This window comes from Lepus europaeus, unplaced genomic scaffold (genome assembly GCF_033115175.1).
Source record: "Lepus europaeus isolate LE1 unplaced genomic scaffold, mLepTim1.pri SCAFFOLD_105, whole genome shotgun sequence".
NCBI lineage: Eukaryota > Metazoa > Chordata > Mammalia > Lagomorpha > Leporidae > Lepus > Lepus europaeus.
Genome location: NW_026909023.1, coordinates 506981 through 519772, shown reverse-complemented (window position 1 = coordinate 519772; position 12792 = coordinate 506981). Strand labels below are relative to the sequence as shown.

The 12792-nt window shown below is 66.5% G+C and overlaps 1 protein-coding gene across 1 annotated transcript in view; it reads right to left on the bottom strand.

Annotated features, from left to right (window-relative positions):
- LOC133754392 (histone-lysine N-methyltransferase, H3 lysine-79 specific-like) overlaps window positions 1-8858 on the bottom strand; it is a 43721-nt gene extending 34863 nt beyond the window's left edge. Inside the window, exon 1 of the mRNA XM_062184867.1 lies at window positions 8748-8858. Within this exon, the coding sequence (XP_062040851.1) occupies window positions 8748-8828 (81 nt within the window). The 5' untranslated portion in view covers window positions 8829-8858. The remainder of the gene's footprint in view (window positions 1-8747) is intronic.
- Window positions 8859-12792: the final 3934 nt, after the last annotated feature.

Below are 12792 nucleotides of genomic sequence, written 5' to 3'. Positions count from 1 at the left end.
CCATCACTGCCCCCACAGCAGACACCCCCATCACTGCCCCCCCACAGCAGACACCCCCATCACTGCCCCCACAGCAGACACGCCCATCACTGCCCCCACAGCAGACACGCCCATCACTGCCCCCCCACAGCAGACACCCCCATCACTGCCCCCAAAGCAGACACCCCCATCACTGCCCCACAGCAGACACCCCATCACTGCCCCCCACAGCAGACACCCCCATCACTGCCCCCACAGCAGACACCCCCATCACTGCCCCCACAGCAGACACGCCCATCACTGCCCCCCACAGCAGACACCCCCATCACTGCCCCCAAAGCAGACACCCCCATCACTGCCCCCACAGCAGACACCCCCATCACTGCCCCCACAGCAGACACCCCCATCACTGCCCCCCAGCAGACACCCCCATCACTGCCCCCACAGCAGACACCCCCATCACTGCCCCCCACAGCAGACACCCCCATCACTGCCCCCCACAGCAGAGACACCCCCATCACTGCCCCCACAGCAGAGACCCCCATCACTGCCCCCCACAGCAGACACCCCCATCACTGCCCCCACAGCAGACACCCCCATCACTGTCCCCACAGCAGGGACATGCCCATCACTGCCCCCATCATGGCAGGGACAAGCTCATCCCCCCATCACGGCAGGGACACCCCCCATCCCCCCATCACGGCAGGGACACCCCCATCCCCCCCATCACGGCAGGGACACCCCCCATCCCCCCATCACGGCAGGGACACCCCCCATCCCCCCATCACGGCAGGGACACCCCCATCCCCCCCACCCCTGTGACCACCGGCACTGCAGGCGCTCCTCTTGCTGAGCAAGGGACTGTCCCCCTCACTGATCAACTGAGCCTGAAAACAGCAGGTGATGGGCACGGGGTGGGCACGGGGCTGCCTACGCCCAGACAGGTGATGGGCACGGGGTGGGCACGGGGCTGCCTACGCCCAGACAGGTGATGGGCACGGGGCTCCCTACGCCCAGACAGGTGATGGGCACGGGGTGGGCACGGGGCTGCCTACGCCCAGACAGGTGATGGGCACGGGGCTCCCTACGCCCAGACAGGTGATGGGCACGGGGTGGGCACGGGGCTGCCTACGCCCAGACAGGTGATGGGCACGGGGCTGCCTACGCCCAGACAGGTGATGGGCACGGGGCTCCCTACGCCCAGACAGGTGATGGGCACGGGGCTCCCTACGCCCAGACAGGTGATGGGCACGGGCTGCCTACGCCCAGACAGGTGATGGGCACGGGGCTCCCTACGCCCAGACAGGTGATGGGCACGGGGCTCCCTACGCCCAGACAGGTGATGGGCACGGGGTGGGCACGGGGCTGCCTACGCCCAGACAGGTGATGGGCACGGGGCTCCCTACGCCCAGACAGGTGATGGGCACGGGGCTGCCTACGCCCAGACAGGTGATGGGCACGGGGTGGGCACGGGCTGCCTACGCCCAGACAGGTGATGGGCACGGGGTGGGCACGGGGCTCCCTACGCCCAGACAGGTGATGGGCACGGGGCTGCCTACGCCCAGACAGGTGATGGGCACGGGGTGGGCACGGGGCTGCCTATGCCCAGACAGGTGATGGGCACGGGGCTGCCTACGCCCAGACAGGTGATGGGCACGGGGCTCCCTACGCCCAGACAGGTGATGGGCACGGGGTGGGCACGGGGCTGCCTACGCCCAGACAGGTGATGGGCACGGGGCTGCCTACGCCCAGACAGGTGATGGGCACGGGGCTCCCTACGCCCAGACAGGTGATGGGCACGGGGCTCCCTACGCCCAGACAGGTGATGGGCACGGGGTGGGCACGGGGCTGCCTACGCCCAGACAGGTGATGGGCACGGGGTGGGCACGGGGCTCCCTACACCCAGACAGGTGATGGGCACGGGGTGGGCACGGGGCTCCCTACGCCCAGACAGGTGATGGGCACGGGGTGGGCACGGGGCTGCCTACGCCCAGACAGGTGATGGGCACGGGGTGGGCACGGGGCTCCCTACGCCCAGACAGGTGATGGGCACGGGGCTCCCTACGCCCAGACAGGTGATGGGCACGGGGTGGGCACGGGGCTGCCTACGCCCAGACAGGTGATGGGCACGGGGCTGCCTACGCCCAGACAGGTGATGGGCACGGGGCTCCCTACGCCCAGACAGGTGATGGGCACGGGGCTGCCTACGCCCAGACAGGTGATGGGCACGGGGCTGCCTACGCCCAGACAGGTGATGGGCACGGGGCTGCCTACGCCCAGACAGGTGATGGGCATGGGGTGGGCACGGGCTCCCCATCCCAGGTGCTCTACTGGAGCATCCATCACCTTAATAAATAGCTGCTCCTGACCTGACCCACGGCCCATCGTCTCCCCTCACCGATCCGAGGGAGTTAGGGAGGATACCTGTAACCTTGGACAGCACCATCCTGGACAGGAGGGGGAAAACGGAATTAAGTTTAGGGCCTGGCGCCCTGGCACAGCAGGTAAATCCACCACCTGCAGGGCTGGCATCCCATATGGGCGCAGGTTCAAGACCCGGCTGCTCCACGTCCCATCCAGCTCTCTGTTGTGGCCTGGGAGAGCAGTGGAGGATGGCCTGGTTCCTTGGGCCCCTGCACCTGCGTGGGAGACCAGGAGGAGGCTCCTGGCTCCTGACTCCGGATTGGCCCAGCTCCGGCCTTTGTGGCCAACTGGGGAGTGACCCAACAGATGGAAGACCTCTGTCAGTCTGTCTCTCTCTCTCTCTCTGCTCTCTCAGTGTAACTCTGACTTTCAAATAAATAAACAAACCATGAGAAAAGTCAGTTCACTGTGGGTGGTCCCCGCACAGCACCGTCTGCTGGGGCTTCAACAGTGATTTATTTGAAAGGAAGACTCAGACAGAGACCTCCACCTGCTGGCCACCCCAGACGGCCTGGCCAGGCCGAGGCCAGCAGCAGAGAGCCCACCCGGTCTCCCGCGTGGGGCAGGGGCTCCGCCAGCGCCCACCGGGGTGCGGGTCCCAGGCAACCGCTGAGCCACAGCGCGAGATCCCTGCGTGGGGGGACCCAGCGGCTGGCTCACACACAGGCCAGGGAGAGGCGCACCTGTCCCCGGCCCCGCCCCCGGGCGGCCCCCGAGAGGGCAGCTGAGGGCAGCCGTCACACTCCTGGCAGCGCCGCCCAGCTCAGCCCCCACGGCCACAGGCTCCCAGAAGCCGAGCTCAGCGCCGTGGCCTCTGGGTGGCCCTGGCTGCGAGTGGGGCTGAGTCACTGCGTGCGGCTCCCGCACACACCTGTGAGTCACTGCCCAGCGTGCCCACTCCTCCACGCAGGGTGAGTCACAGGAAGGAGGCTGCGCGCGCCACCACTCACCCCTGCTCAGCGCGGTCCTGACCCGTGCTCACAGCACAAAGCCGCAGCTAAAAATACCCTGCCCGTCTGGCACAGCCCCCCGAGACAGTGCTGCCGCCCGACACGGGAGGCCCTGGCAGAGGCCTGGGATGTGTGCAGGAACAGGAAGGGACCGGGGATCCCTCCCAGGCCAGCGGGGAGAGAGGAGGCAGGGGACACGGCGGGGCCCCGCGCGGCGCCCCAGCAGCTGTGCCTCGCAGGAGCAGAGCCCCACAAGCCCCCTGGGCCCCACGCTCCGCCCAGCTCCCGGGGTCACAGGCTCGGGGGACCTCATGGGAAGAGGGGTTCTGACGGCAGCCACGGGCCACAAAGCACCCTGGGCCCTCGGCATGCGGTTGGCTGGAGAGGTGCCAGGCACAACTAACCCAGCAGGCTGTGGAATGAGCACGCGCGTGCACACACACACGCACACACGCTCACACACACTCACACATGCACACACATACACACCCCACACACACATTCACACACATACACACCCCACACACTCACACAGGTTCACACATGTGCGCACACTCATGCAAACACATACACACTCCCACACAGGTTCACACATGTGCGCACACACGCTCACACACACTCATGCAAACACATACACACTCCCACACAGGTTCACACATGTGCGCACACACACGCTCACACATACTCACATATGCACACACATACACACCCCACACCCACACCCTCACATGCACACCCCCACACACTCACACATACTCACATATGCACACACACCCCCACACACTCACACACACAGGTTCACACATGCGCGCACACACGCTCACACACACTCACACATGCACATACACACCCCACACACTCACACACACAGGTTCACACATGCGCGCAGACACACCCATGCTCACACACACACCCACGCTCACATACACACACCCATGCTCACACACACACACACCCACGCTCACACACACACACCCACGCTCACACACACTCACACATGCACATACACACCCCACACACACACAGGCTCACACATGCGTGCAGACACACCCACGCTCACACCCACACACCCACGCTCACACCCACACACCCACGCTCACACACACACCCACACCCACGCTCACACACACACCCACACACACGCTCACACACACACCCACGCACACATTCACACACACCCATGCTCACACACATACACACACACACACCCCACACACACTCACACACACAGAACACTGCTCCCAAGGACTTCAAGATGTATTCTGCGCCACGTGAAAGGCGGCGCCGCGGGGAAGCAGACAGAGCCCTGGCCTGCGGGCTCCTCCCCACGTGGCCTCAACAGCCAGGTCCAGGCCAGCGGGACGCAGCAGTGCCACGAGGGTGGCGGCCTCCCAGGCTCAGGAGCCAGGAGCGGGATGGGAAGCAGAGCAGCAGCGGCCGGGAGCAGCCCCAGCCCAGGGCTCACCCCACGCCCCCGCCCCCGCCCCCACGGCCTTCTCAACTATTCCACGCCTGAGAGGCGCTACAGAGGGAGGGCGGGCTCCTGTCCACTCCTCCTCGCCTCGGTGGCCAGCGGTGGGGCTGGGCCCGTCCAGAGCCAGGAGCCAGGAACGCCACCAGGGCCTCCGGGGGGGGGGGGCCCTCCCAGCCGCCTTCCAGGTGAGCACCAGCAGGGCGCCGGACAGGAATTGGGTGGCACACACATGGGATGCCACCACGCCGGGGCCCTCACAGACACCGCGGCACCGTGGACACCCAGGGCCAAGGTCCACGCCAAGACGGTAGCGTCAGCTGTGCCGGGTCAACGAGGTGTCGGGAGCCCTTCCACGAGCGGGCACTTCCATGGTGCCGCCTCGCGGCCCTGACCCGCGTCCACGCAGCTCACTGCCGGGACCCTGGAACGTCCTAGCGCGGGCCTGACACTGCGCCAGGGCTGGGGGCTCTCGTCTTCCGTCACCAAGCGTGGGAAAGCCAGCGCCAAGCTGTGGCACAGCGAGTCACCTTCGTCACGATACCGGTTCCTGTCCCGGCTGCTCCTCCAATCCTGCTCCCTGCTCCCGGCCTGGGAAAAGCAGAAGATGACCCAAGTGTTTGGGCCCCTGCAGCCACATGGGCGACCTGGATAAGGCTCCTGGATCTGACCTGGTCCAGCGCCGGCCACGGCAGCCATATGGGGAGTGGCACAGCAGAGGGAAGGTCTCTCTCCCTGTAACTCAACTCAAACAAATAAATATTTCTTTTTTTTTTTTTTTTAATTTGACAGGCAGAGTTAGACAATGAGAGAGAGAGAGACAGAGAGAAAGGTCTTCCTTCGTTGGTTCACCCCCTAAATGGCTGCCACGGCCAGCGCTACGCCGATCTGAAGCCAGGAGCCAGGTGCCTCTCCTGGTCTCCCATGCGGGTGCAGGGCCCAAGCACTTGGGCCATCCTCCACTGCCTTCCCGGGCCACAGCAGAGAGCTGGCCTGGAAGAGGGGCAACCGGGACAGAACCCAGTGCCCATATAGGATGCCGGCGCCGCAGGCGGAAGATTAACCCAACAAATAAATATTTCTACAAACAAAGCCAGCTCCAAGCACTCCCAGCCCATCTGCGGCGGTGAGACCCGAGGGCCCTGCCCACGCAGTGACGCCCCGGCAGACGCCAGGCCTGGGCACACAGGCAGCCCTCTTCCTGGAGGCTGGGGACACACGCAGAGAAGCAGCAGCCACCACCGGGCCAGGGCCCCAGGCCACGCGCGTCGGCAGCCCTGCGTGCTGTGGGCAGGAGGGACCGCTGTGCTGATGGACACCGGGGCCCAGGCTCCCAGGGGCGCACAGGGGCAAGCACCCCAGAAAACACACTGGACACCGGGGAGGGCATGGGCACACGGAGGGCACCGTCAGCCCAGCCCCCAAGTGGTCCTGCCAGGCACCATCCTCACGTGATGGGGCCGATGCTGTGGTGTAGTGGGTTAACGCCCTGGCCTAAAGCGCCGGCATCCCATATGGGCGCCGGTTCGAGTCCCGGCTGCTCCACTTCCAATCCAGCTCTCTACTGTGGCCTGGGAGAGCAGTAGAGGATGACCCAAGTGCTTGGGCCTCTGCATGCACGTGGGAGACCCAGAAGAAGCTCCTGGCTCCTGGCTTTGGATCGGCCCAGCTCCGGACGTTGCAGCCATGTGGGGAGTGAACCAGCAGATGGGAGACGCCCCTCTTTCTCTCCCTCTCTTTCTCTGTGTAACTCTGACTTTCAAATAAACAAACAAAAAAAATCAATCTTAAAAAAAAAAAAAAAAAAAAGACGTGTGTGGGGGACGGCACGGGGGCCCAGCGTGGTACACAGGGCTGGCATCCCACACGGGCACCCGTTCAACACCCGGCTGCTCCACTTCCGATCCAGCTCCCTGCTAAGGGCCTGGGAGAGCGGAAGAAGACGGCCCACAAGTCCTTGGGCCCCTGCACCCACGTGGGAGACCCGGAAGCTCCTGGCTCCTGACTCTGGTCTGGCTCAGCCCGCGTCCCTGAGGCCATCTGGGGAGTGACCCAGTGGATGGAAGATCAGTCTCGCCACCACGCCGAAATTCAAATACTTTTTTAATTGGACAAAAAGAGGGGGCAGCAGGGCACCCCAGAGCCGGCCCCTCCACATCGGCTCCAGCTCCCAGCACCGCGCCACCCACACTGGAGGCCAGTTGTTTCTGCTCCGGGCCCCAGCCTGTGCAGCCCTGGTCGTGGGCATCAGGGGAGAGCGGACGGGCAGACACAAGTTCCCTCTGGCTCCTGGGCGGAGGGGCCTCCCCGCAGCCCCTGGCTCCTGGGCGCACACACCTCACCCCTGCAGGCAAGGAGGCCCCACAAGTCTGAACCCGAGCGCGGCTGGGTCTCCCCGCAGCACGGCCCCGCCCACACACCGTGTGAAGGTCACGGCCGCCAGAGCAGCTTCCGCGGGACACTCATCCCCGGGTCAGCCCCAGAAATAGGCTCTGAGTCAGGGCGGGGATGGCTCACTCCGCCCCCGGCCGGCACCTTCAGGGAGCAGGGACCCGCGAAGGCACTTCTCCGTACCGCCCCCCCGCCCCCCCCCCCCGCCCTGAGTCACTGCAGAGGGCGCCCTCCAGCCCTCTCCTGCCAGCCAGGCAACCACGAGCACCACATGCACCCCGGAGCCTGTGCCGCGAGCCTAGGCCGGCTGCCCGCCCCCCACCCCGACTGCGGGCAGGGGCAGCGTGGGCCTCGCTCTAGCCCCCCCCCCCCCGTAACTCCGCTGGGCTGCCCTGTGGACAGCGGGCAGGGAAGCGTGGGCCTCGCTCTAGCCCCCGCCCCCTTGACTCCGCTGGGCTGCCCTCTCCGTCGTGCAGGTGCCCCGGCGAACCCAGCATGGGAAGGCACCTGCCCCAGCTCTGCGCTTGCCCGGTGCCGCAGACCCGCCCGGCCTCACTCGGGCCGCCGCCTGCCACTCCACGCACTGCGGACTTCAGCACCCACGGGCCCTGCCACGCGAGGCCGGGCCAGCGAGGGGCGGCCAGGAGCCACCCAGCCCCGCCCGCCGGGAAGCCGAGGGCAGGGGTCTGCGGCTGGGGGCAGCGCCGCGCACGACCTCAGCACAGGCCAGCAGCCGCCTCCCGGGCCTCTCCCCACTCCAGCTCACAGAGAAACCCGCCCTGGACGCTGCACGCGCGGGAGCCGCGGCCCTGCCACGGGGCCCGGACCGGGCTGGGGGAGGGGGCTGGCTCTCGGCCCCGCAGCCCCCGGGCAGAGCAGGCGAGGCCCCAAGTGCGGGGTCCCCGCCACCCACGTGGGCGAGCGGCTCAGCCCGGCCCCGCTCCTGGCTGCTGGACATGGGGCGGGGGACGACGGAGGGAGGCTCTGTGCCCCCTGCCCGCCTCGGTCTGCGCCTTTGGAATATTCCCGAAAGTTACAAAAATGCAAAAGGAAGTGAACTCCACTGCACGTAACCCAAGAGCGGGCTGCAACGTCCGGCTCGCGCGGCCGGGGCTGGGCAGGCGCGGGCGCCCGGGGCGCTCCCCGCTCCCGGCCGGGTCGGGCGGCTCGGGGCCCGCGGCCGCAGGAGGAAGCCCCGCCGCCCCCTCCCCCTCCCCCCTCCCCTCCCCCTCCCCCTCCCCCGCGCCGCCCCGCAGGCCCCGCCCCCGCGCTCCCAGAAACCGACACCGGCGCAGCGCGCGGGAGCCCGGCGGGCCGAGGGGCGCCCCGGGAGCGGGGCAACCGCCGCCCCGCCCCCAGGGCCCGGCCGAGCCCACCGCCCCACGGCGGACCGCGCGACCACCCCGCCGCCGCGGCGCCGGGGCCACGCGGGCCGCGCCCCGCCGGCGCCCGCGTCCACGCGGACCACCGGCCCCGCGGCGTCGCCAACAGCGGTTTCGGCCCCCTCCCCCGCGCGCGGGCACGACACTCACGTAGACCGGCAGAGGCCACGGGTAGACGGCGGGCTCGGCCCCCACGGGCGACTTGAGCCTCAGCTCCAGCTTCTCGCCCATGTCGACGCGCGCGGCCGCCGCACCATGCTAGGCGGGCGGTGGGGGAGGGGCGGGGCCGCCGGCGGGCGGGGCGGGGCGGGGAGGGGCGGGAGGCTGAGGGGAGGGGGCCTGGCCTGGGGCTCGGCCGCCGCCGCCGCCGCCGCCGCCGCGCTCCCGTCCGGGCCCCGGCTCCCTCTTTGTGGTCACAGGCCCGGGGCCGCCAGCGCCGCCGCCATCTTGGGCCGGCGGGAGGCGAGCACAATGAGCCGGGGGCCGGGCCGAACCACTCGCCGCGCGGCCGCGGGGGGGGCCGGCGCGAGGAGGCGGCGCGCGCCCACGGCCCCGCCCGCCGCGCCGCGCGCGCCACCCCCCCCGGCGCCCCGCCCTGTGGGCTCGCCCGGCGGCGCGAACACACGCAGGCACGCACGCACGCACGCTCGCACGCTCGCACGCGCGTCCTCGGCTGCCCTAGGCTGCCCCCGCCGGCCGGAAGCGGGAACCCGGGGGAAGCCCTGCGGGCGGAGGGGGTGGTTGGCGAGTTCGAGTCCCCGGTCCGCGCTCGGCCGCGTGTGAAACCGCACGTCCGCGCCTCGTCCCCGGCTGCGATGCCGCTGTTTGCTGAGGCCGCCGGGAGGATAATGGCAGTGGCCTGCATGCCTTTGAGTCGCCCTGTTCTGCCCGTAGCTTCGAGAGGGCGACTCAGAGATTTGCATCTGCCGGCTCCCTCCCCAAGTGACTGCCAGGACCCGGGTCCCCGGCGTGGGTGGCAGGGAGCAGCCCGGTGCCCATAAGGGACGCGGGCTTTGCAGGCCGCAGCTTAACCCCCCAGGCCAGGACGCCGCCCCCGAGTTTGGCAATAAAACGCCGGATGTCTGTGGTCGGCTTTCTCTGCACCAGGCGACCTGCAGGCCCAGCCTTAGGGGTTCTGCAGCGAACTTTGCCGGCACAGCAAGCCCTGGGCCAGGCCTGACCTTGGACCCAGGACGCCTGGGACTACCCCTCCCCCAGCCCTGCCCCAGGGAGGAGGCCAGAACCCGCCCTGCACCACCAGATTCCAGGCCTGGCCCCACCCTTCCAGGCCGAGCGACCTAGGTGCCCTGGACCCTGGGCTTCCCCTCCAGCAGTGGAGGCCGGGGCCCCTGCCCGAGGCTGTTCTGGGCCCCATGGGGCAGAGGAGAGAACTCTGGGAGGGGCCTGCGAGGAGGCCCTGAGTTATTGCAGCCCTGCCTGGTGGAGGTGTCGGGACGCCAGCAAGGCCCCCAGCACAGGGGTCACCGGGCAGGCTCCCGGCTGCTCCACTTCTGTCCCATCCGGCTCCCTGCTAATGCGCCGGGGCAGGCAGCCGACGATGGCCCAGGGACTTGGGCCCCTGCACCCACGTGGGAGACCCGGATGGGGCTCCAGGCCCAGGTCTGGCCTTCGTGGCCGTCTGGGGAGTGAACCAACGGATGGAAATTCTCTCATCCTGCCTTTCAAGTAAATAAATGTTAATAGAAAAAATGGGGGCCGGCGCTGTGGCTCACTAGGCTGATCCTCCGCCTGCGGCGCTGGCACACCGGGTTCTAGTCCCAGTCGGGGCGCCGGATTCTGTCCCGGTAGCCCCTCTTCCAGTCCAGCTCTCTGCTATGGCCCGGGAGTGCAGTGGAGGATGGCCCAAGTGCTTGGGCCCTGCACCCCATGGGAGACCAGGAGAAGCACCTGGCTCCTGGCTTCGGATCAGCGCGGCACCGGCCGTGGAGGCCATTCAGGGGATGAACCAATGGATGGAAGACCTTTCTCTCTCTCTCTCTCTCTCTCTCTCCTCCCTCCCTCCCTCCCTCCCTCTCTCTTCCTCTCTCTCTCTCTCTTTCTCTCCCTCTCCCTCCCTCTCTCTCCCTCTCTCTCCCCTCTCTCCCTCTCTCTCCCTCCCTCTCTCTCTTTCTCTCCTTTTCCCTCCCTCTCTCTCCCTCTCTCTCCCCTCCCTCTCTCTCTCTCCCTGTCTCTCTCTCTCTTCCTCTCTCTCTTTCTCTCTCTCTCTCCCTCTCTCTCTCTCCCCTCTCTCCTCTGTCTCTCTCTCTCTCTCTCACTGTCTATAACTCTATCTGTCAAATAAAAAAAAAAGAATATTTGACCAAAAATAGCTACTAAGTACCCACCCACGTTCCTGCTGCACACAGGGGACAGCGGGGGGAGAGGGGAAGAGACCGGCGTCCCTTTAAGTCCAGAAGCAGAAGCCATGGAGGCAGAGCCCAGCCCCCAGGGGGCCCTGGGCAGTGTCTGGGGCACCTGTGGTCTCACAACCATGGGTGCTCCTGAGCTGAAGACGGCGAGACCGGGAACGCTGCTCTGTACCCTGAAGCCCAGACAGCCCCCCTCAGGGAAGGATCCGGCCCCAGTGTCCAGAGACCCTGGGCCACGGTTACTGACAGCTCGGCTCCCCCAGGCCCTGTCCACTGTAACCTCGGAGATTGGCACGACGTTCGGTGATGAATGGACACGTGTGTGCCCATCCCCAGCCTGGGCTCCAACAGACACCATGTGGGACGCCGGCGCCGTAGACGGCCCTGGGACATGGGTGCTTCCTTTTCCTTAAGATTTATATATTTGAGAGACAGAGAGAGAGCGCTCTTTCCAGGCACTGGGTCACTCCCCAAATGGCTGCAACAACCAGGCTGGGCCAGGCTGGAGTCGGGAGCCAGGAGCTCCATCCGGGGCTCCCACGCAGGTGCAGGGCCCTAAGGACTTGGCCCATCGTCCACTGCTCTCCCAGGCCACAGCAGAGAGCTGGATCGGAAGTGGAGTGGCCAGAGCTCCAACCACCGCCCATATGGGATGCCGGCCCTGCAGGCAGCGACTTTACCCCGGCTACACCACTGCATCAGCTCCCCCACTAAAGCCGACCCGGGGAGGCGGCAGTGACGGCCCAAGAGCTTGGGAGACCTGGATGGAGATCTTGGCTCCTGGCATCCCCCGACCCGGCTCTGGCTGTTGCAGAATTTTGGAGGGGAAAAAAAAAAAAAACCTTACATGACAAATAATGATCAGAGGAGCTGTTATCCTAGTTTGTTCATAAACAAAGCCATTGAGATCTATTTTTAAACAATAAATAAATAACGAGGTCTGAGGCTCTCAGAGAGCCACGTGGCCGAACAGCTGACTCCCGGAGGCTGCCCTGGGTTCAGAATAGAACAGGGTTTGTTTCTGTTTGCTTGGAGTCGGCTGGTGGATCCGGGGGCCAGGACGCCGGCGCCTGAGAGGGTGCAGGGGGATCCCGGGGCGGGGACGTGGGCATCTAAGCTTGTACAGGTGTCTTCCTGTCCTTGTTCCCAGCCAGGAACAAGGCGTCCCGCAGCCCCGGAGCTCATTGACGGCCCAGCAGCCGGGATCCCCAAGGTCCAGAGAGCTCACGCTCCTGCGTGGCCGGGGTATAGCGTGACAGCACGGGAGGAGCAGGACGCAGGGTCCAGACGGCGGCCGAGAGTGACCAGCGAGGGCCATTTCAGCACCGTGGACAGCTCCGAGCTGCCCAGCCAGGGCTGAGACCAGACGCCGGATCCTGCGGGAGGAGGAGAGATGCCGCACCCACAGGGTAGGGGGCCCGCACGGACTTCGCCACAGCGGCTCCTGCCCACCTCGGTTCCCTGAGCCCCACGTGCACCTGACACAGGCCCCCCTTGCACACGGCTGTCTGGAGGCCCTGCCGGTCACCGGCGCTGGAGGATGGCGTGGGTTCTAGGGTGATGTGAGTTTTTTCCCAAGGCCAGCTCAGCCACTAAGCACCTGCTTGTGACTCTGGCCAGCTGTTGGGATTGTCTGAACCTCAGTTTGTTCATCTGTAAAATGGGATGTGTGTGAAAGGCGACCCTGTCTTGGTTCATTCCGCTGCTATAGCAATAATGGAGGCAGATTTATTGTATTTATTTGAAAGACAGAGTTACAGAGAGAGGTAGAGACAGACGAGAGAGAGAGAGAGGTCTCCCATCTGCTGGTTCACTCCCCAGATGGT